At 56.3% G+C, this 24516-nt stretch overlaps 1 protein-coding gene across 5 annotated transcripts in view; it reads right to left on the reverse strand.

Moving 5' to 3' along the window:
* BCAS4 (breast carcinoma amplified sequence 4) overlaps positions 1-24516 on the reverse strand; it is an 84452-nt gene that overhangs the window by 41574 nt on the left and 18362 nt on the right. For 3 of the 5 annotated variants that reach the window (XM_081832593.1, XM_081832591.1, XM_081832594.1), the window contains exons 3-4: positions 18430-18531; positions 13371-13505 (exon numbers count right to left, since the gene is read on the reverse strand). In XM_081832593.1, the coding sequence (XP_081688719.1) occupies positions 13371-13505; positions 18430-18531 (237 nt within the window). Of the gene's footprint in view, positions 1-12494; positions 13275-13370; positions 13506-18429; positions 18532-24516 lie in introns of those variants that run through there. The other 2 variants (XM_081832592.1, XM_081832595.1) reach the window with 2 other exon arrangements.

Below are 24516 nucleotides of genomic sequence, written 5' to 3' on the forward strand. Positions count from 1 at the left end.
GTCTTACAGAACCAATACAACTGTAGAGAACCAACTGTTTCAATGTTAATACCTGGCCAGGATACTGTACTACAGTTTTGCAAAATGTTACCACTGGGGGAAAATGGGCCAAGTGTACAAGGGATTTCTCTGTATTATTTCTTAACTGTGTGTGAATCTACAATTTTCTCCATAAGGAATTTCAATTAAACACCATGCTCCGCCCCCCCCCCCCCCACACACACAGAATGGACCCTGTGTCCACAGCCCCACACTGCTCCACCCTGGTCCAGGCCATCAGCATCTCTCCCTGGACCATCCCAGCGGCTCAGAACTCCTAGCTTCCACTTGGACCCACAGGCCAGACGCAGGCCATCTTGAATCCTGTAGAGCTGAGTCCCAGCCCTGGGCCCAGGTCTGCTCCCTCCGCTCCCTCCACCTTCCCCTCCCTAATCCGGCGGGCTGCCTGCTCAGGTCTCACTGCTCCTGCAGCTGCCCAAGACACCTGCACACCCCCTTCCCCACCTCCTCCAGTGCATCCCCTTCTCAGGGAGGCCTTCCCTGACCACCTCCTGCCCTCATCCAACTCCCTGCATGCTTCTTCTTTGCTTCTCTCTGTCCCCTGGGGCACCAGACTGTCAGCTGCTGGAGGGCAGGAATATTTTCTGTCCTCCTTGGGTTCTGAGGATCTGAAAGACTGAACAGCTCATACAGGTGGGTGGCTAAGTATTTGCTGAATGAACGAATGAAGAAACGAATGTAGAATGAACAGAAGAACAGAGGGGAGGTCCGTGGAGATTTGGCATCAAAGGAGTTAAGTCTGGCCCGGGGGCTGGGGAAGGAGGGGGTGAAGGGCTGGGGTCTGGAGCAGCCCAGGAGGACTTACAGGGGAATGCGGGGGAGGAAGAGGCCACTGTGTGCCTCGGCACAGAGGGGGGGGTGGGCGGGGCCAGCTCCAGGAGCAAAAGCCCAGGGCACAAAGAACACCCTGCAGGCTGGCCACGTGCCCACACCCCCAACACACACCCCAACACTCTTTCAAGAAAACCAGACACAGGGTTTGGGTGGAGGCTGAGCTCACTTTCTGGGGCCTCCTGAGGATCTAGGGGCCAAGTCTAAGGGGCTTCCTACCTAATCTGCCCATTTCCTCCAAAGTGGCTCACTGCTGGGGGAACGAGGATGTGCGTGAAGGCGGGGGTCGTGGGGGCCTGGGGGTCACTGAGGGCCTTGGATTTGCTCTGACATGCTCTCCAATGCCCCACATGGAGCCGCCAGTGCTGACAGCCGGTCCCTTCATCCAGCACAGGAAACCATCCCACTCCCACATCCCTCGGACAGCAGTGGTCCCCCTGCCTGGCTGTGCGATCCTGGCCAAGTTACTTACCCTCTCTGTGCCTCCGTTTCCTCACCTGGTAACAGGGCTAATGATAGTTCCTACTTTGCAGGGTGTTATGCCCATATAACTGCGGAGTGCTTAGAAAGCGCTAAGTGCCCGATGGTTGCCGACTGATTTCATTACTATTACAGCCACCTGAATTCATATTCTTTTTAAATACCGTCAGTAGCTCGGAAAGAGCCCAAGCGTACAATTCCATAGCATTGCACTTTTAGTATTAAATGCATTCAGTTTCAAAACATGAACATTTAAACTAAACCACAGTTGTGGGAACCCGGGCTGGTACTGCTTTGATTTTTTTTTTTTAAAGATTTTATTTATTTATTTGAGACAGAGAGAATGAGAGACAGAGAGCATGAGAGGGAGGAGGGTCAGTGGGAGAAGCAGACTCCCCGCCGAGCAGGGAGCCCAACGCGGGACTCGATCCCGGGACTCCAGGATCATGACCTGAGCCGAAGGCAGTCGCTTAACCAACTGAGCCACCCAGGCGCCCCACTGCTTTGATTTTTAATAACAAGGGGCCTCAAGAATTGTAAGTGTGGGGACATTCCCCAGCCACTAAAAGGCATGGCTCATCTATCAATCAAGGCAGCCGGCTCGCAGTAGATACTCGATAAACACCTGCTGATCAGTGACAAGTTACGGGAGGCACACACTGGCAGCCAGCCCCAGCAGCAGCCCCTGGCCTGTGGCTTCCCATTTCTCTCACACCAACGACTAATGCCAGCTGAGCCACTCCTGCCCACCCGCCCCCTGCCCCCCCCACCGACACCCACTCCTCGGGGTATCGCCTGAGGCCTCTGGAGCCAGGTCCGAGCCAGCTGTGAGCTGCCGGTCACAGGAGGGAAGAGGGAGTGCGGGGGCCACAGTGCTGAGACCCCCAACCCAGGCCCCAGTGGGCACCTCCCCACCAGTGCTCAGCAACATCCAGGCCTGGAAGCAGCCCCTCGCTGCTCCGGCTCCTCACTACATTTAAAAGCCAGCATTACCCCCTTCCGGCTGAGGTTCCCAGGTTAATTATTAGGACTCTCCAAGTAACGGGAACTTTGGCCTTGACTTTAGGTCTGGCAGCAAGACCAGGTGCGATGGTATCAGCCGGAGCAGGTACCTGGACGAATTTACTGCTTAATGAGACGTGGTTTATTTTCCCAGAAGAAAGCTGACCATGAACAGAGCCAAGTTCAAGAGCTTCCCAGGCCCCTCAGGCATCCAAGGGATCGCACTTCCTCCAGAAGCCCCAACCCCAGCTTCAGGCATCACGCAAGTACCTGTGCTGACGAAGGGCTCACCTGCACGCGTCACATCCCTCGGAACCAGGACGGCCGATGGCAGCTAGTCACCGTCGGCGATCCAGCGCCAAGCCAGTCCTCCCTCTCCCATGGCAGCCACTGCCCTGACCCCCCTCTCCTTCTCTGTCACGCGTCGGGGGCATGCAGCCCTCTTCAGATTTAGCTGCTAATAGCACCCGCCCGGGAGCTGTACTTTCTGGGGAGACGGGAGCTTAGGCGGGGACCCGGCTTCATCATCCCGTCACCCTTTGGTGCTCAGTTCACAGCTGGTATTACTAGTGGCTCCCACGTCCCGCGTGTCACTGCAGGACTCCCTCCTACGGTGCGCTCACGTCCCCAAGGACACCAGGGCTCTGAGAGGGGCGGTGGGTGTCCACGGCGGAGCCCAGCTGGTGCACATAGGACCAGATTCAGACCTGGGGGCCCCTCCACTCCACCCCTCTTTCTATCTGAGGAGGGAGGGGTCCTGGTGAGGGGAGGAAGGGGGGGGGCCAGGGGGCACGGTGAGGCTTTGTGTGGTGCGTGTGACACGAGGAGACAGAAGCCCAGAGACACATGGAGAGGCACAGAGACGGGCAGATGAACGCTTCGGAGATGGGGATCCAGATGGACACAGAGACTGACAGGGGCTGACCTCCCCTCGTGGTGGCCAGCTTGGCCCCCAATGTGTTGACAGTGGTGGGGACTCAGAGGCGGACCCCAGATGCCCCTGGTGCCTGTCCCCCAATGACCCAGCCTCACCTGGGACATGTCCTCAGCCAGCGGTGCGCTGCAGTCCTGGCATGAGCTGGGGGGAGTCCGGCCCAGGGGCGACAGTGGCTCGGGGAAGAGGGGGTTGCCCCATTCAACTCCCACCGGTGGGATGGGCGGCAGCTCTGCACCAGCTCTTGGGGGTGCAGGTGGAACCCCCAGTCGCTCAAAAGGCAGTTTCTACAAAACGGATCCCAGCAGCCCACACTCAGAGCAGCTGCGGGGTGCTGGCCCCGTGCTGAGTGCCGCACACACGAATCCCGGTCCCCGGAGGCAGTGTGTGACCCCACAGGTGCTCTGGAGCCAGGCGGCTGGGGGCATCTGGGCTGCTTCTCTTCCCTCCTCTGGCTGGTTGCGGGCAAGCGGCTCGACCTCTCCCTGCCTCGGTTGCTCTTCTATAAAATGGGCCAGTGATGGCTGCCCACCTCACTACAACAAGCAGGAACTGAGGCCCGAGTTCAGTCCGGGGCACCCAGCACAGCGCCTGCCATGCAGGACGTCCTCACCTGGCTCCCCCACCTAGTGATGTATGAGCCTCAGCACCCAAACAGTGCTCACGTCCGAGCAGGTGCCCGACAGGAGTTTGCCAAGTAAAGAGGGAATCCTGCACGCTGCAACCCTCAACCCGATTCCATGAGGTTTGAGCACTGCTCCCCCATTTCACAGAGGGGAAAGGTGAGACCCTGTTCCAAGGCCACGGAGCTGGTGAGCAACTCTGCCAAGGCACAAACCCAGGGCTGTTGGGCTCTAGAACCCATGCTTTCACGTTTTTAAACTCCTATTTTGGGGGGCGCCAGGGTGGCTCAATTGGTTAAGTGTCTGCCTTCGGCTCCGGTCATGATCCCAGGGTCCTGGGAATCGGGCTCCCTGCTCAGCGGGGAGGCGGCTTCTCCCTCTGCCTCTGCCCCTCCCCCCAGCTCATGCTCTTGTGCCCTCTCTTGCTCCATCTCAAATAAATAAATAAATAATCTTAAAAAAAAATAAACTCCTTATTTTGGAAATTTTCCGTATTTACCGGAAACACAAGAAAGCAAAGAGGGGACGATGATGAGCCCCACATACGACCGTCCGGTTCTGAGAACCGTCATTCATCTGGGTCAGCGATTCCTAACCCAGGGCGATTTTGCCTCCAGGGACTTTTGCAATTTCTGGACTTTTATGATGGTCATAAATGGAGGCATCTGTTGGGCAGAGCCCAGGGACGCTGCTAACATCATACGATGTGCAGGACAGCCCCGCAGCAGAGAACGATCTGGCCCCAAGTGTCAGTAGTGCCAAGGCTGCAGGGCCCTGGTCTGAACCATGCTTTCAGCTACCCCCCTCCGAGTACCACAGGGGTTTGGTCTACACTTGGGGGTCGGGGGGGGGGCAGTGCATTAAAACATGGGAACAGGGAGAGCAGAATCTATGAAGGGTGACCTTGAGGGGGACACTCCCACTCCCTCAGTAAACAGGCATTGACCCCACACCTGGCCAGGCTCCATAGGAGGCCTGGGAGCCAATAGGTCTCCTCGGATTTCTTTGAGCCTCAGATTTCTTTTCAAAATCAATCGATTTCACATCAAAATCTGCATTCCCAACCTCTCTTTTTTTAAAAGAAGGCCAACGTCAGGCCACTCGGAGCCTTAGTCCCGGGCTGGTGCTGAGGGCAGCTGCCTCTTCAGTCGGCAGTCCCTGCCCGGCCCCTGGGCCGCATTTAGGGCCACCTGACCCCAGTGTTTCGACCCCTGGAGCACGAAGAACATGGGGCCCTGGTGAAGTCCAAATGTTCTAACTCCCCTGAGCCTCAGTTTCCTCATCTGTACCGTGGAAATGGTAAGAGTACCTGTGTAACAGGTGGGCATGAGGATGAACCCAGGTAAAGTGCTGGCTCCCGCTGGTCCAAAGAAGAGCCCAGAGCGCTCCGGCTGCTGACCATTAAGTCAAAGATAAGACAGTCCCCACCCTTGAGAAACTCAGTCTGGGGGAACAACAGGTGAAGATAGAGATGACACCCTGAGGTGCTAGGACACCAGGGGATGGACAGGAAATGGGGAGCCCCGAGGAATACTGGCCCGGGGGTACACGGGCAGCTTCCCAGACGTGGTAACATTCCCCTTGGCCTTGAGCAATCAATCAACATTACCAGGCAGGGTGCAGGGAGGGTATCCTAGGCAGGGAGGGGACCAGCATGTGCAAAGGGCACGGTGTCCACCAGCCCCAGGGATGCTTGCGGTCACAGCAAGGCCGATGGTGGACGCCAAAGCTGATGGTTGCGGGGCTGGAGAGGGCTCACTGCGCGCCACCCACCCGGGGGAAGTTGGAATGCTCCCACATGGCCTTCAGCGAGCAGCCCCCGTGAAACAGAAACCCGTCCTTGTCGAAAGGAACTTTCTTCTCAGTCACCCTCAAAGTCTCAACAAGAATGCAATGCTTTAAAAAAAAAAAGAATCTGGTTCGCAAACTAGCCTGCCAGGAGCCTCGGTCCCTCCCCAGCACACATGCCACCAAATATCTGGAGTCAAATAGATCCATGACCGTGTGAGTATGTAGCTCACGGAGGGCCAGTTTGATGGGGAGGGGGGGGAGTGGCTAGTGAGTAGGGGGGCTGGGGACCAAGCGCCACTCAGCCCTCCATTGTTGCGTTAGTATTTGCCATCTGCTCATGTTGCATTTCCACCGCAAGGGATGATGGGACAGAAGGAGAAGAAGAGGCCAGTTCAGGGCCGGGGAGAAGGAGCCTTGGAGTCTCCTCTGCCTTCTTTGTGTTGGTGCCTGGCTCGGCCTCCACCGCCAGATAAAGCCCCAGCCAAGCCATGCCTCCTTCCGGGAGTCACCCCTCCAGGGGGATTGGGCTGAGGGAGGGGGAGGCGTCCCCAGCCAGCCAGAGCCTCCCTCCCTCCCTCCCTCCCTCTGCTGGGCTGGGTGGGGAGGGAGCCGGGGGGTGCACAGAGCAAGTGAGCTGGAGGGGAGGAGACACGGAGCCTGGCACTGCTGACTCCTACAGGCCCGCCTGGGCAGGGCTGCTCCGCCCACAGCCTCCATTACCTCCAGGAAAACCCAAGAGGCGGCCCCAGGCTGCAGGGGAGAGGGGCAGGCCGGGACACTCATCCCAGCTCTGCACGGCCTGGAGACCGCCTCCTGAGAAATCGGGGGAGGCCATCAAGGGCCATGGAAGCCTGAAGAGCATCCACTGATTAATATTTCCTGAACACCTACTACGTGCTCCACCTGGGTGGGAACCTCAAAGGCCCAGAGGCAGGTACCCAGCATGGGCGACTTGGGCCAGATGGCAGGGATGCTGCTCAGGAGCCCAGACCTCTGTTCTTTTAAGAGAAGACAAGTACAGATGCTTATGTGAAATGTGGTTTTTAAATGCTGGCAACTCATTCAGATTAAACACACACACATACCCCACGCTGGGCAAAGAACATACATTGGTAGGGCAGATTTGACCTAAGGATCTTCCGTGTACGACCGCGACCACTGAGGCTGTGGTCCCAGGCCTTAGAAAGAGCGCAGAGGGAGGGGACAGACACACCGACCAAGGTCAAAGCTGGGTCAAATCCTGGCTTTGCCACTTAGGCCCGGTGACCCTGGGCAAGTATATAGACCCCTCTGAACCTCAGGTTCCTCCCCAGTGAACAGGGATAACAACAGCTCCCTCTGGGGTTGTTACGGGAAGCAGAGACAGGGCACAGAAAGCCCTTCGTATATGTGCTCCACAGAACTGCAATCGTCGGAGCCATAGTAGATGCTCACGAAAACTGCAGGCTGGTAGTCACGCTGCTACTGAGGGCTGAAGGGTCCCCGCTGGGGCCGGCGCAGACAGGGAAAGAAGATGCCTCTTCACTCTTCCCTGCCTCCAAAAACCTCTGAGGAGGTACGGGCCATCAGCCTAAAGTCCAGAGCTGGGGAGTATGCTAGACACAAGCCACAGGGGCCACAGATTTTTCCCAAAGCGCTTACCATTTAGAAAAATTCGCTGCTGACTTTTAGACACCAGAAGGTTCGTAGAAGACTCTCGAGGTTCAGCTCTCTCTCCAAAATAGGAAAATCAGGTCACACTTGGCCATCACCTCATTCCAGTGAGGATGCCGGTGAGCTGCTAGACAATCTGTCCCCCCCCCTTTTTTTTTTTTAAAGATTTTTATTTATTTATTTGTCAGAGAGAGAGAGAGAGCACAAGCAGGGGGAGCAGCAGAGAGGGAGAGAGAAGCAGGCTCTTCACTGAGCAAGGAGCCCGATGTGGGGCTCGATCCCAGGACCCTGGGATCATGACGTGAGCCGAAGGCAGATGCTTAACGACCGAGCCACCCAGGCGTCCCAATCTGTGCCCCTTTTGATGAGGCGCGGGCTCCACAGTCGCCGCGGGTCCCGCTAGTCCTCACGGTGTCTCGGTGGCAGACGCGCTCCTGCACGCTGCCAGGCTGCCCGTGGGCCTTTGTTGGCCGAGGAGGAGGGGGCCGGGGGGCCGGGCCGGGCTGCAGTCCACCTGGACAGCCTGGCTCTGTGTGGGTGTTACCACTTGGCCCCGAGTGGTTTTGCTGTTAGCCAAAGAGATTTCCTTGGAAAGCATCACACTCTTATCCACCAGAAAATTAATCAAAATGACACCTCCTGAACACAACGTTTTGGCTCGACGGAAAACAAACCAAACAAATTAGTGAGGCTTCTCTGTGCCTCCGGGCATGGGCGCAGACAGGAAGGCCTGGTCAGCAGGACACAGGGAGGGTGGCCAGGGGGCTGTGACGGGGCCTGGGCCAAGGGGACACCTGACATGGTCTCCCATGCCCTGCCGAGGCCCAAGGCCCCGTGGCTCCAGCTCACACTTCCAGTTCCACACATGCCTAGAAAGATCTCCAGGTGTGGGGGGCCCCCTGTGTTGACCCGAGCCGACAGCCACCTGTTCAGGTGGGGTCTCTGGAACCCCACAAGGCCCAGGGAGGTGAGGATTCCAGCAAGCTCAGGGCATACCGCATGGGACGTTTCTAGGCTGAGGACTCTCACTCCTACCAACTGCACCCAGGAGCTCGGAGGGTACCACTCACCCCACTCGGTTCTTACACGACACTGTTCAGGTCTCAACACGGCACGGCCGACCCTGGATGCCAGCCCAAGCTCAGGGGAGAGAAGGAGCCCAGCGGTTCTCCAAGCAAAACGGACTTACCACGTCACTCCCCTGCTATGAACCCTTCCATGGCTCCCCATTGCCCTCAAAATTGTGTTAAACACCTGTGTGTGGCCCGAGACCCTGCCTAACCTGGCCGTGACCCCATGTCCCCCAACTCTCCCCTTTGTTCACTAGGCCAAGCCACACTGCACATCCTGCCATTGCTCTGCTGTGCATGCTGTCCCCTGTCCCCCCTCAGGGCCTCTGTGCACCCTTTCTCCTAACGTCACACTGACTTCCTCATCATCCAGGTCCCAGCTAACGGGGCCCTTCCTCGGAGGCCGTCCTTGGCTCCCTCAGAGCAAGCCAGGGTCCCCTTTTGAAATGACTATGTACTGAATTTTCTTAGGATTTGGTCACTGCCTGTATTCTTCCACTAGACACAAGCTTTCTGGGGGAGGAGATCACAGCTCTCTCCCAAGGCAACGGAGGACAGCGCTGAGAAAGCGGGTTCACATCCTGATGCCCAGCTGTGTAACCTTGGGTAAGTTACTTAACCTCTCTGTGCCTTAGTTTGCTCGCCTGTGCAAAGGGGATAAAAGCAGCACCCCTCCCCCCACCCTCTGGGGCGTTGACCAGCTGCGAACGGTGCCTGCCACCGCAGGGCTGGCTCTGTGTCACCATCGCCACGATACCTGCGGACCACTGAACGATCGGACAGTCTGTCCCGGGTCACTCCGTTCATTTCCAGGCAAAGCTGGCGTTTCGGATCTGCCGATGCTCAGCATGAGAACCGTCCTTCGGAGAGTTCTGGAGTCTTTCCCTTCCTTTCTCTTCCCACCACTATTCTTCGTCACTTTGCATCAAACACCAAACCCGTTTCCCGTCAAGCTGAGCTTCCCTGGTCCTGCTGCCGCCCGTGAACCAACAGCTGAGCGGCCTGAGGCTCACAGAGGCTAAGGGACCTGCCCACGGACACACAGCTAAAACATGCCGGAGATGGGGTCCAGCGACAGCGAGAGAGAAGTCCAATGCTTAAAGGCTACAAGTTAAAAATCTTGGAACACCATAAAAAACAATATAAAAGTGTAATGGGAAACTTTTACATAGTACAGCATGAAGATAGAGACCATTGTCCCATAAACACACGTGCATCAGCATTAAAATCATGGCCCAGACCACGTACATTCTTGTACCTGGGCACAGAGGGCCTGGGGTACCAGGCCAGCCCTCATCTCAGCCTGTGGACCGACGGCCTGCCTCTCCGGCAGCTCAGGTCAGAGGAAAAGGCCTGGGTTTCAGGGGAGCTCGTGAGGAGGTGGTATATCCTCGGGCTGGCACCCCCAGGCCCCGCCAGGCCAGCCCAGGCCACAGCCCGGCACTGTCACATGGGCAGGCGCCGGTCCGGGTCCCTGGTGCTGGGCGCGGGGGTGGGCGGACTACTTCCTGGCCCTGTTCCTGGGGTGCGGGGAGACCCCGGCCCAGCTGCCCTGCACCCTCCCTGGGCCTCCCACTACATCTGCAAAGTGAGGGAGGAGGGAGAAGGAGGGGGGCAGGAAAGAGGGAAGGTGGGGCTGGCCAAGTTAATAAAAACAAGGACCAATTTTCTCTCCGTGCCCCCCTGCCCTCCCCAGGAACTCCTGCTTCAGCTCATGGGCTAGCAGGAAGGGGGAAAAACATACCCCAAAAGGCCCCTGCCCAGCTCCAGGGGTGAAAGCTGAGGGCCCTCCCTCCTGGGCCCCACGAGAGGGTCCCCACCCCTCCCCTGACTCTGGAAGGGTAATGGGGGCATAGTGATGGGTGGTGGGCTTTCAGGGGAGTGCTACAGCTCACGCTACGGGGACAAGATCCCTTGCCAGCATTCCCACGGGCCAAGGGAGCCCCGAAACCCCTGCCCCACCCTTCACTCCATGGGGACCTCGGGGACCCTCGGAGGGAGTCTGAAGAGGGTGGGTAAGGGCAGGAGATGGAATCTGGGGCGGGGGGGGGCTTCACACTGTCAGGGGAGGGGAGGAAGGTCTATTGTGGACTCACTGAGAGGAACCGGCTGGAGCCAGTGTGGAATCCTGGCTTTGGGGGAATCCACCCCTGCACTCTAGGAGAACCCCCATCTCCCAGATAGTGGTCCCAGGGGCAGAACTAGGCACAGCGATGATGCAGGGCTAAGTGGTACAGGTTACCGGCCCTGAGCCCAGGCCTCACTCGCAGATCTGAATCCCGGCTTCACAATTTTTTGGGTGGACAAGCAATTCGACTCTTTGGTGCCTCAGTTTCCTCCTCTGTAAAATCAGGACAGTGGCTGGACCTACCTCCCAGGGTGGGAATGGCTGGTGCCTGCAGTCAGGGCCCCACCACAAGCTGTGATGATCATTATTCTAGAAGGACTCCTCCAGCTCACACCCTCAGTGCAGGTACAGCCCTGGACATCTTTGGGTCTGCATACACGCGCGTGCACACACTGACGGGCACCACCTGCCCCAGACAAAGCCCTCCTGGGGCCAAGTTTAACATGCTGGGTTGCTGAATGACTCACCACCCCTGGCTGGAATGCACTTCCTGGAACAAGTCACCGCAGGTAGGCCTAGGGGGGGCCCCACCTCCCGAGGTCTGGTAGAGATGAAAGAGTGCAGGTCCCAGCATGCCCAGCTCCAGCAGTGGGCAGGGGAACCCCAGTTTCAGAGGCCTGCAGGCCTGAGTTCCAAACCTAGCACCGAGCTCAGATACATCTCTCTGTCTCTCAGCTTTAGTCTCTGCCTCTAAATGGGGACACTAGTGCCAACCACATGGGGACAACTGCAGATCACAGAAAAAGATTGGAAAGTGCAAAGACCAAGGGCCCAACAGGCCCCAGTGTTAGGAGACTTGCTGGAGGCATGGGCAGCCAAGGTGCTCCGATTTTCCCCCCGATGTGCTTCTAAACCATCAGCACTGTGGGACTGGAGGCGGGAGGGGGGGTTCCTATTTACCAAGGAACAGTCACCATAGCTCAAGGGAGAGGAGGACAGAGAAGCAGCTCCTGACATCATCATTGTTGGAAGATAGAGAGATTGCGTCTGTCTGGAGATGGGGCAATCCCAGAGGGCTTCTCAGAAGAGGTGGCATTAACTTCGGTTCTGAAGGATCAATAGGAGTTTCAAGACCATGAGATCTGTGAGACCACTGTCTAGCTGTTACCGGCCTTGGGCCAGTGACTCACCAGGTGGCAGGTAAGTGAGTAGCACAGGTGTAAGACAAGACGGAGCAACGGGTTCCCGGCAGGGACCAGACAGGGAAGCCCAGTCAGGCATCCCAAGTCACACTGTTGAAATAACATTGCCTGACCAGATAGAACGAGTACACCAGCTAAATGCTGTCCGTGGGCTGCAAGACCTCAACCACTGAAACCTTCCAGACTTCCATTGCATCTCCTACCAAATCGGAATCACGCTGATGCCCAGTGCACATGATGGCTGGGAAAGGTAAATGAGTCCACACACACGAAGTGCCTGGTGCAGCGCCTGGAACACGTTCAACCAAGTGGAGATGCGCGGGCAGGCAGAGGGTCGGAAGAGCAGAGGGGGGACCCCCAGGCAGACCCTAGGAACAGTGAGAGACCCCACTGAGGGGCGGGACAGGGCAGCTGGCTGAGCTGTGACGGGTCCAACCCTGCCTTATCACACCAGGCTGTGTGGCCTCCCACAAGTCCCTTCACCTCCCAGAGCCTCAGTCTCCCTCTCTGTAAAGTGGGGGCGATGATAAAGATCCTTCCTCCAGAGACTGGTGTGAGATCGAGGTGCCACAGAAACCAGCAGACGGAGCGCTTGGAACAGACCTGACAGGAACCACCGTTAAATGACCGAACGCAGCCTCGGGCGGGGTTTCTCAGCCTTGGAACTACTCGTGTGCAGAGCTAGAGAATCCTCTGTCGTGGGGGGCTGTCCTGTACGTTGCAGAGTGTGTAACAGCACCCTTGCTTTCCTTCTTTTTTTAAAAAGATTTATTTATTTATTTGAGAGAGAATGAGAGCGTGCATACAGGGAGAAGCAGACTCCCCGCGGAGCAGGGAGCCCGATGCGGGGCTGGATCCCAGGACCCTGAGATCATGACCTGAGCTGAAGGCAGACGCTTAACTGACTGGCCCACCGAGGGGCCCCATCACCCCTGGTTTCTACCCACTAGATGCCAACAGCCCCCTCACATCCAGCTCACAACCAAAATATCTCGACATTGCCCAGTGTCCCCTGGACTAGGGGACCAGCAGATAATAAGCTGCAAAGACAGATGTGTCTTAAACACTGAAGGTCTCCGCTGCAGAATCAGTCTGGCCTCAGTCTTCCCATCAGCAAAACGGATACAATGATGGTTTCTTTGGGGTTGTAGGGAGGATCCCAGGGAAGCAGAGATGTGGAGGGAAGAGGCCTTTGCAAGTTACAAAGGGCCACGTGCAGGCTGGCCCTGCACCGTCCCCAGCCCCTCTGGTCGGCTGGAGGCTGACTCGTGCCTTCAGAAGGAGGACCCACCCTGAGTTCTGAATGTCACCCTGAGCACGTCCTTAGGTGTATAAGGACAGGACAGGAGGGCAGGGGCTGTCCCTGCTCACTGCGGTAACCCCAGAAGGACCATAGTGCTCAGCATACAGCAGGTGCTCAATAAATGCTGGATGAATAAGCAGGCGGTCACAGTACCGAAGCTCAAAGCTCAGGGCAAGAAGAGGCGCCCAAGGGAGAGACGGAGACACTCTAGCCGGGCCAGCAGTCCCTCAGCCAGCCAGCCAGACACCATTTCCTGTCTGTGGAAGTGAGACATGCCCTTTGAACTCTCACTTCCTGAGCCCCTCTCCCCACTCTGGGGTCTGGCAGGAGGCGGGCGGTGGGGAGATACTCACATTCCTGAAGGAGGGAAGCCCCGCGGAGCCCAGCCACCTCCGCAGAGCCCGCGGGAAGGCCCCGTGGTCCCGCTCGGCCTGAAGCACGTGGGCCTCCAGGAAGGAGACGTGGTGCCCAACCATCTTGACGAAGGCCTGGCGGAGAGAAGGGAGAGCCAGGGATGCCACATCTGCCACGGACTGGAACACAGTCCTGGCCGCGCTGCTCCAGCCTGTGGAGAGGGGCTGGCCTCGGTGTGTGCTCCCGGGGAGGTCACACGGGGCCTGCGCAGCGGGGACATCCTCAGACGCCCTGACCGTAACAGTAACAGCTCCCCGGGGGGGCCTGGCCAGACTTCTACTGTGTCCTCTCACCTTCTCCCCATGGGGACCCTAGTTTTAGCCTCTATGTTACAGAGGAGGGACACTGAGGCTCAGAGGGGTCGGGTCGTCTGACCAAAGTCATGCGGCCAGCAAGTGGCCGAGAGAGGAGTCAGGTGCATATCCATCAGACTGCAGAGCCTTCTTTATTAAAGATGAGCTCTTTAGAAATTGCCAAAATGCTCACTTTCATAGTTGATGGGGATAGCAGAGAGTCTCAAACTCAGAGGCTGCTAAGGCGCAGGCAGGTGACCAGCAGGTGAAGGAGGGCTGAGTGGAGGCTAGGATGGCCCAGAAAGCTGGGTCCAAGCCCATGGGGGCCACTCCGCTCCAGGCCTCTGATACAAAATTCCCAGGTGCAAAAACAAAACAAAACAAAACAAAACAGAGAGAGAGAGAGAGAAGAGGGAGAGAACATTCTGGGGTCAGACTCTGTGGATTAGAATCCAGGCTCCGTCACTTACTAGTTGTGTGCTTTCTGGCAACTTACTTAATTTCCACAAGCCTCAATTTTCTTACCCATTAGATGATAATAATGATGGTACTACTATACTGAAGACAAATAATACCAACCTTGCTAAGCAGTTAAGTGCTTAGCACATATCGACCTCAATAAATGTCAGGTATCATTTTGAAAAAAAAAAAGAAAACAAAAACCTGTAGATTTTATGAAAAGTCTCCAGTTTTTATCAATGTTAGCAATAAATTCACAGTTAAAAAAAAATAATATTGTGTAGGCCCAGAAAAATTCAACCCACCCATCTGCCTCCTTTTTGTGGTATCTCTTCATGCCTTCCTCCACACTGAGCACACGTGAGTGTCCGTGTTCGTGCATGTACGTGTTCCTGCGTGTGTTCGTGTGTGTCTGCATGCGCATGTATTTAAGTGTGTGTGCGTGGTCACGTGTGTGAACGTGTTTGTGTGTTGCATGCATACATGGCTAAGGCCACTGAAGAGCCATGTCACAAAAGCCTCACCTCTGTGGACCTGCCTTGTTCCCACAGTGGACTGGAAGAGAGCTTCTCTCACCAGGAAGAGGAAGGAGGACATCTCAGGGCTGGGCCCTACAAGGGAGCCTCCCTTCACTAGAAGGAAGCTCATGCCGCAACCCCCCCCCCGCCCCCCGCCAAGGCCTACAAGGAGCCCACCATCCCCAGCCCTGCCCGCTCATCCTCCCACACACCAGGCACACCGGCCTCCCTTGGGTTCCCTGAAAATGCAGGCCCCACTCACCACAGGGCCCTTCCACCTGCTCTCTCCAGGCCGGGTCCTGCTCTCTGTCCTTGACGGGGTGAACCCTGCCCATCTCTCAGGCCCTCCACAGACAGGCCTTCCCTCACTGCCTCATCTACCACAGCCCCCGGCACTGTGGCGACCCCCGGTTTCCCTGTCTTCTTTTTTTTTTTTTTAAAGATTTTATTTATTTATTTGAGAGAGAGAGAATGAGAGAGAGCACATGAGAGTGGGGAGGGTCAGAGGGAGAAGCAGACTCCCCGCCGAGCAGGGAGCCCGATGCGGGACTCGATCCCGGGACTCCAGGATCATGACCTGAGCTGAAGGCAGTCGCTTAACCAACTGAGCCACCCAGGCGCCCTCCCTGTCTTCTTCTTAGCCCTCCTCAGCCTCTGAACTTCCTGTCTGCTTATTCACAATCCGTCAGCCTCCAGAATGTAGGTCCTGAAAGATCAGGTGCGGAGTCCGAGGCGGTCCCAAGGCCCACACCAGAGCCCGGCGGGCCCGCAGGGGCTCCGCTGTTTGGAGGGCGCGGACGCGAGCAACCCGAGCAAAAAGATGCCTTTGCGCCCCTGCCGCCCCAGGGTTCTGGCGGGGGCAGAGCTGGAAGGTCCGATGAGCCGCACGAGATGTGGGGGGGACGGGAGACAAGGGGCCACAGGGCCGGGGAGCTACCCCCAGCAGAGGCACATCTGCTTGTGAAACACAGCAGAGGGTCCCACGGTCCCCGTCCTCCCCGTCGTCCCCGTGCTCCCCGTGCTCCCCGTGCTAGCGTCAGTCTGCTGGGGAGTGTGAGGCGACGCTGGGGAAGCGTGCTGCTGGCGTTGGAAGAGCCTCCGAAGGGCCCTCCAGCGAGAGGCCTGACTCGGGGAGGCTCCAACATAGACGGGCCGGGGGGGACAGCGGGAGGGCCACCTCCTCTGTGGCGCTGGTGGCCGCGCCTTGGGAGTAGGGGGGACTCCCACCTACCTCGTCTTTTCTACAATGAAACTGTGCGACTTTTATGATCAGGAGGAGGGAGGGAAGACAGGGAGGAGAGAGGAAAGCCCCCTTGTTCCCAAACATACTGGCAAGTACTGACGGGTGCGAACACTTCTGGCAAAAGGCCCCCCGGCTTCAGACCAGGGTGCGGTCCAGGCAGGAGAGCCAACACTGGGCACTGAGGAGCGGTCAGGAGCAGATGTCTGCCACCCCAGCTCTACCCCCGCCCAGCTGTGTGGCCGTGGGCAGATCACCTCGCCTCTCTGTGCCTCCCTGCTTCCTCTGCCAAAGGGGACCCATAACGGGACCTTCCTCCCAGGGCGGTGGCGGGTGGAGCACCTTCTTACCAGGAAAGCACTTCGAGTCCCTGGCTCACAGCAGGTGCCCTGTATGGATTCGTTTTTAATACTAAAACTGAGAAAGGCCCAAGTGCCTGCCCGAGTGGTCACCCTGTGGTCCCCAAGCCCCTCCTGGCAGGCGGCACTGATCTAAGGGTGGTCCTGAGCTCCCTGGAAGGGCCCGGGGTCCACAGCCAACTGGGCAGAGTGGCGAGCAGCTGCCCCGGCCAGACTCACCTCTCGGCCTGTGGCAGCAACGACCAGAAGAGTAGAGTGGTCCTCACCAAGCACCTAAATGTGCCCCCACGGAGGTCCACGTCCTCACTCCCAGAACCTATGAACGTATTACCTTCTAGGGCCAGAGGGACTTTGCGGATGGGATTAAAGATCCTGAAATGGGGAGATGATGCTGGATTATCCAGGTGGGCCCCATGTCATCACAGGGTCCTTGTCAGAGGGAAGCAGGAGGGGCAGAGTAAAAGAGTCTGGAAGAAGCTACGCATGGGGTGGAAGCCATGAGCCAAGCAATGCCGGCAGCCTCTGGAAGGTGGGCAAGGCCCGGACCCGGAGGCTCCCCAGAGCCTCCAGAAGGAACCAGCCCTGCTGACAGCTCAGTGTTAGCCTATAAGACACATCTTGGATTTCCAATCTCTGGAGGATTGTTAAGACACAAATCCGTGTTGTGTTAAGTCCCTAAGTCTGTGGCTATTTGTTACGGTTATAGGAATGCTTTGTGGCCGGGTCTCTCCTGCTGGAACACGGCCACGGACGGCCCCTGTCTCTCTCACTGTGAGAGCCCCGCAGCGGCACACAGTAGGCCCTCAGCATGAGCAGACTGCCTGCCACGGGAAGGGCTGGGCCAACCCAACGAGGCAAGAACCAGGGCTTCAAATCCTCACATTTTCTTTCCTCTGTCAAACGTGTGGAATAAAATTCAAATGAATCAGCTATTCCAAGGGCAAAGTTTTAATTATATTCCTGCCTCATTCTCTCCTGACAAGAATGTTAACTCTCTGCTAACTCCAGTGTGGACTGCCACGCTCCTTTCCTCCACGGCTCAGAGGGGCTCACATCCCCTCTGTCCAGGCGACCGCGATTAAACGGCAAGCTCCTCCCAGCCTCCCGGGCTCTTCACTGTGTAAGGAGCCAGGACCCCAGGCTGAGGGCCCCGGGAACGATGAAGAGCTTGGGCTCCAGCGGATGCCAGCTGAAGTCCCGGCTTCAAGGCATGAGTGGTGGGACCCCGGGAAAGTGGCTTCCCTCCTGGAGTTTATGCTCCTCCTCCGGGAGATGGGACGGTGAGGGTGTCAACTTTGTAATGCAGCAAGGAGAAAAACGAGATGCCCTGGGCTTAGCCTGGGGCTCCCACAAATAAGATGTGGGTGAAGTAAGTCAGCAATGAGGCAACAGGGCATGGTGGGGATTGTGGTAAGCTGCAGGACACAGGCCCCATCTGAGGGGCGGCGGCCATTAGCTCTACAAAAACACAGCCCAGGGCTTGGAAATGTTCTACTTCTCAATTTGGGTCATCCTCATATGGGAGTTGATGTGTGTAAAAATGCACTGAGCCATACACTTACGATGTGTATACTTCATGTATTTAGACCTCGAGAAATAAACCTTGAGATTAAAGTATTTAAAGTATTTAAAGAAATGTGGGCTAAGTGCTGTTAAAGCTTCTGAATTTCCAAAAGCGGCTTAAAAGTCAGATTCTTATTTAAAAAAGTAGCCTAATTTAAAGTGGGGTACTTTATATAAATTCGTGTTTGTCATATTTTTAAAAATACCATGTAAGGGGCGCCTGGGTGGCTCAGTCGGTTAAGCAGCTGCCTTCAGCTCGGGTCATAATCCCAGGGTCCTGGGATCGAGCCCCTCATCGGGCTCCCTGCTCGGCGGGGAGCCTGCTTCTCCCTCTCCCTCTGTCTGCCTCTCTGCCTACTTGTTTTCTCTCTCTGCCAAATAAATAAATAAAATCTTTAAAAAAAAAAAAAAAACACGTAAGCACAGCCCCTCTTTGGCCACCAACCCCCTGCACTGGGTCTAACGCCTGATGTGCTCGAGATCGGATTGGCATTTCAGAAGAGAGGATGAAAGACCCAGAACAAGCCCACGGATCTCGCAAAGAAAGCTCACGATCCCAGACACACCTCTAGCTGGTCCACTTTGGCATAGATGCCACGCATTTCTGTCACTTTGGCCTGAAGGAGCGGGATGTTTTCCTCCAAGATCTGTGAAGTGTCGCTCCTGATCTGCAAGAAACAAAACAGCTCATCAGGCCCTCTGCCCTGGTACCCCAGGCTCCAGCCGGGCTCTCGGGTCACCCAGGGTCTGCAGAGACCTCGCGGATGGCCAAGAGGCCGAGCGGCATCCTGCACAGGGATAGCCCGCCGCCTCTCGGGCCCCAGACCTACTCAGGTGTTACTTACTGAACCGCCAATTGTTGCCCCCGCAAACACCTGACAAAAGCAGTCCCAAACGAAAGAGCCCCATTTTCCAAACCACTCAACTGGAGCAAATGGAAAGAAATCGAAATCTCCTCTCTAAACCCAAGTTGAGGTAAGTTTTCACTGCCCTGAAATTAATGATACTAATAAGTCGATAATAATTACTAACATTCATTAATAATGTGAATGAAAACCACAGCTTTCCTGTATCCGAGTGCGCCCTTCTCTGTGGACGCTGCGTTAAGCATCCCCCCCACACAGCATCTCTTTTAAGTTTCCACTGCTTCTGCTTGGAAGGGCTCCGAAAGTGGCTATGACCTTTACGAAGCCACATCCTTCCCTTGGGCACTGAAATCGGACGCCTATGCCTCGATTTTCTTTAAGAGCCAAAGGACCAAGCCTAACCCCTCGGTGTGTGGGAGAGAGAGATTCCATCTCCACGTTAGCATCTCCTTATGGTGCAGGGAGGCGGCGAAAGTTGCTCTCAGATGCTAGGGAGCATCGGGACCCCCTGAGGGAGACCTTTCCAATGCTGATTCCCAGGCCCTTCTATGTCTGGGGTCAGCTGGGAATCTGTGTTTTCAGCTAAGCTCCAAAGCCATGCTGGAGTGGGGGTGTGGGGACAGTCGCAGAACACCAGTGGGAACACCAGGAGCTGGGCGCAGGACTCAGCCTGGTGTCTGAGTTCGGTTCTACCCACTGTGAGCTGTGTGACCCTGGGCAAGTCACCGCACTCCTCTGAGCCTGCCTTTGCTTCTTGCTTCCTTGGCATGCAGGTGAGGAGAGAACATCTGGCACAAGTGTTTGGCACAGCTCCTGACATGGTCCCCAGTGACCACTGCCTCCTGGTATTCACACCTGCTGTATTCAAGCCCACTGTGGGATCCCCTCCCCTGGACCGTGAACCGGCCCTGGCGATTCGCTTCTAACAGAGACGACTCAGCCAAAAGGAGAGCAGTCACTCTGGAGACAGGGTTCCAGAGGACTGTCCCCCCAGCTTGCTGGCCTTTTCTCTCTCTCTCTCTCTCTCTCTAGCTCATGCACGCTCCCTCTCCCTCCCCCATCTTCTTTCTCACCGAGCCTCTCCATCACCAGCCAATTGCCATGGCAGTGAGGCCTGCGTGGCTAGGGACAGAGGAACTGAGGCACGTAACTGCTGGCTTCGCTGGACGTGGTCCTGCCCCAGCAGAAGCAACACCTTGCCAGGAGGACCACAGGGACCACAGGGACCACCCAGCATGGCCGCACGGACGCCTGACCCCCAGGCGCCGCCAAGTAGTGAGGACCAAAAGTTTTGGGACAGCGTGTTAACCAACAATCGATAACTAACACAGTGACAACTCAGCACAAAATTTTAATTTCAAAAATGCCTGCAAAACTATCTGTTTTTCCTCCTTTTTCTGCCTAACACATGAGGCTTCTTGTGGTTCTCCTGGAATTCTGCTCCCATTGTCCTTCAGGATGTGCCCTGGGTCTCAGAAGCGACCCCATTCCCTGAGTGTCCAAAACCAAACTCTTCCCTCCTGGTCCCCCTCCTCTGGTCACAGTGCTGCCATCTCCCTGGGCACCTGGCTCCAAGTCACCGTCCTGGGTACACTCTTGTCCCACGTCCTGGCCCCACAAGGGCACAGACAGGTCCTGAGAGGGTGGCATCTGGCATTGTGCCGCCTGGCCTCCGTCTCTGCCCTGACCTCCCCGTGCCTCGGTTTCCTGGTCTATAAGATGGGGACCATACAGTACTTCTCTTGAAAGAATGCTCTGGAGGTTAAACAAGACCACCTCTGACTGGATGGGGCCCACACATGTACCTCGTGTGGTTCGCAAAGTGTCTGAGTTTTTTAATTTGACTTGATTTCCAACTTTAAGATTCAAGCGGGGCTCTTAGGAGAAATGGCTGATTCTAGAGGTGGGGCAGGGAAAACAAGCCCCTGGAGACTCTTCTAGTTCCAGAACGTAAGGGAGTGTTTTTTGGTTGTTTTTGAACATATTTTTCCTTAGGTAATCTCTATGCCCAGTGTGGGGCTCAAACTCACGACCCTGAGATCGAGAGTCGCCTGCTCCAGTGATGGGGCCAGCCAGGCGCTCTGTAAGGGAGTGTTTACACAGGAGCCAACTGGAAAGAGCCAAATGGCCGTAGCGGGAATAATCTGGACAAGAGAATACATAAGGCGATATGGGATTATAACTCGAAGGACAACAGGAATCCATGAGAGTCTGTCAGGAAGAAATGACGGGACACAGGCCACGGGAAGGGGACCACGGGGGCCAAGCGCCCCTGACATGATGCCACCTCTGTGGATTCTCTCCAGAAACCCGCCACCCCCGTCCAACCACCAGAAAACCATCAGACAAACCCAAGCTGAGGGACCCTCTACAAAATACCTGACCAGAGCTCCGCAAAACTGCCAAGGTCACGAAAAGCCAGGAAAGACTAAAACGTCACAGAGGAGGAGACCAAGTGGACAGGACAACCGAATGCACCGTGGGACCTTGGCCAGAAAGAGGAAATCAGTAGGGAGCCTGCGAAAGGAGAATCAAGTGTGGAGCTTAGTGAGCAACACACCCATGTGGGCTTCCTAGTTCTGGTGAAGGTACTGTGGCCACGTGAGATGCTCGCCCCGGGGGGGGGGGGGCTGGCTGAGGGGCATGTGGGAACCCTCTGTACCATCTCTGCTGTCTTCCTGTAAATCTAAAACTATTGCAAACCAAAACATATAAACATGGCTTTAAAATACTCAAGTGAGGGGCCCTGGGCGGCTCAGTGGTTAAGCGTCTGCCTTCGGCTCAGGTCATGATCCCAGGGTCCCAGGATCGAGTCCCGCATCGGGCTCCCTGCTCGGCGGGAAGCCTGCCTCTCCCTCTCCCACTCTCCCTGCTTGTGTTCCCTCTCTCGCTGTCTCTCTCTCTCTCTGTCAAATAAATAAATAAAATCTTTAAAAAATAAAAAATAATAAATAAATAAATAAAATACTCAAGTGATTAAGTGGGGCTTTACAAGGTGTCTTAAAAGTCAGCCCCTCTGGCAACACTGGGCCTAAGTCTCCCCGGCGCGCAAGGCTGGGCTGAGCAGTGGCGGCAACTTCCAGGTGGGGCATGAGCTCCCTCGTGACACAGTCACCACCCCTCCCTAATGCCTCACCCCCTGCCCCCTTCACTCAGGTCCAGATCCTGCCTGGCTCCTGTAGGCACCTGCATTTTTGCCCCTTGTCAGGAAAAAGCCCTCAATATTTTCCCTTTCTTCCCCCAAGGCCAAATCTCTAGAGACAGACCCATCCCCTCTCCCCCACAAGGCTAAACTGGAGAAATCACCAAGGTTCAGTGACTCAACGAAGAGTAGATAACTCACAGCAGGGTCGGGACACAGTGGATCAAACGCCAATCTTTTCTTTCTGCTAATTTCTAAGAAAACGAATAGGGTGAGAACAAAGAAAATCAGGAGGGCCTGGTCCTAGTGACCCACCCACCAAAGAGAAGGGAATGCTGCAGAGAGGAGATTCACGGAGCACGTCCTTCCCTTCCTCTAGCTCTGAAGGAACCCAAGGAAGAGAGCATCTGGGGCCGGGCAAGAAGGCCCCTCTCTGAAGGCTCCTCTCCGATTACTGGAATTGCAGGCCATGGGGAGCTAGCTAAAGCTGCCCGGGTGGCAGGCTGCACGTGCGTGGGGGGAAAGTAGAGAGTAATCCTGGGGGTCTGAAAGGCCCCCAAACCTTTCTTGTGGTTCCCCTGAGCTGGGAACTGGAAGGCGGAAAATAAGGGTGGGAGGGGCACAAGGCCAGCACCCCACGAACCTTCGCCACGTGCTGAGAACAGGCCCTGTGAATCAGAAACGATTTTATCTTCAACCTTTCGTGGCTGAGGACAATGAGCAAGGACAGGAAAACGAAATGGCGATGGCCCAAGGTCACGAGGCTACCAAGTGGCAGATGGAAGGTTCCTATCCAGGTTGGTCTGAGGCCACCGGTGACACCAGAGGTCTGTGCACATGCTCTGCCAGGCCTTGCAGAGTCAGCCTGCGTCATGTCTGAGAAAAACCAAAGCGCACCCACACCAGGTGCCACGATCGGAAACGAAGGATATTTCCCGAGAAGCCCAGATTTCTAGCTTCTTGTGAAAAAGCAGAGGACCTGGCCGCCCTGAGTCTGTGTCCCATGTGACAGCAATCGGCTAGAGCTGGGTACACCTGCCCCCTTTGGTTAACCATAGTCCCTACCGCTCTCTAGAGTCTCCCAGCATGGTGTCCGTGCCAGCCCTGGGCGCTTCTCTTCTTACAGGGGAGTCAAAGGAAAGCAACACATTTCTTTCCTCACACCCACTTCACACCATCATGTCACATGCATCTGAGCAAAGAGAGGTCAGTGAAGAATCAATGCTGGCTGAGCCTCTGCCAGGACGAACGCCCAGCCAGGTTTACTGGCCTGAGGACCTGGCAGACCCTTCCCCAGCCTGGTTACCCACCTCCCTGGAGCTGGCCTCCAGAGCCCAGAAGTCAGGGCAGCGGATGTGGGGGTTATCACTGAGCAGAGACGGCTGTCCAGGATGATTCAGGGCCTCCAGGAAGGAGAGCCAAATGCACTTGACCCAAGAACACACACCAATGCCAAATGCAAGTGCTGGACCAAGGCCAACAAAGAATTTTCTCCATCCATGTGAGCGAAGTAAGAGTCTGCTCCCTGCCAGGGGTGGGGTTCTGAGGGCTCGGACAAGGTGCCCAAACTCCAGAGGGCACTGAGCTGGAGGCCGTACAAATCCTCACCAGCGTCACGACCTTCTGGTGCTTTGATAATGACGAGCCACCATACATGGGTCACCTCCCACAGAGCTGGCATCCTGCTAAGCAGTTATTTTCATTTGAATGTAGGAAATGACAGACGGCGAAGGGCTCGGCCTTAAGCGGGCAGCTGGACGAATGTGTATGTGTGCCCGCATCTGCATCAACAGCACCCCAGCCAACGTGTAGAACATCCCATCAGCCCAGAAGGCTCCGGTCACAACCGCCCTCCCAGAGTGGACCACGATCCGGCTTCCACCACCGTGCAAATCTGTGTCTGACTCCTTCCCCCGGGCTTCACATTTGTGAGGCACCCATGATGTTCGGGGCGCTCTGTTCTTTTGCATTCGGGTTGCTTCTGGTTCGGGGCATCGTGAACGAAGCTGCTCTGGAACACTTGTGTACGGGTCTCTGTGGACCCTCGCTTTCATCTCTCTTGGGTAACTACCTCGCTTTACAATTGCTGGGATGTAGGGTCAGCGCACGTGTGACTTCGTAAGAACCTGCCACACCGTTTCCAAAGCAGCTGTGCCATCTGGCGTTTCCACCAGCACGTGAACAAGTGTTTCTGCTGCTCCACGCTTGCCCGCACTTGCTACCGTCGGTCTTCTTCACTGTGGTCAGTCTAGAGGACGGAACGAGCACATCCCCGCCTCATCGAGTCCGCACCCTAACTCTGAGGAGAAGGATACCGTTTGCGGTAGATTAAAGAGGGCTACAAATTCTTCCCATTCCTTCCATGGACACGTGGGGTCTGTGTCCTCTCCCCTTGGATCTGGGTGTGTTGACTGTTGTGACCGGTAACATATGACAGAAGTGAGACCGTCAGTTTCCATACCCAACCCTCCGGAGACCTGGCGGCTTCCACTTCCCCTCTGTTGGAATGCTTGCTTCGGGAGGCCAGACGCCACGCTACGGAAGCCCAGGCCAGCCCCGAGGAGAGGCTGCGTGGGGAGAAGTTACACCAACTGGTCCCCGGCCGCGCAGCGCTCCCAGCCCAGATGTCAGACGAGTGAGAGAAG

The sequence above is a fragment of the Leptonychotes weddellii genome, chromosome 10 (genome assembly GCF_054177405.1).
Source record: "Leptonychotes weddellii isolate Sample4059 chromosome 10, ASM5417740v2, whole genome shotgun sequence".
Taxonomy (NCBI): domain Eukaryota; kingdom Metazoa; phylum Chordata; class Mammalia; order Carnivora; family Phocidae; genus Leptonychotes; species Leptonychotes weddellii.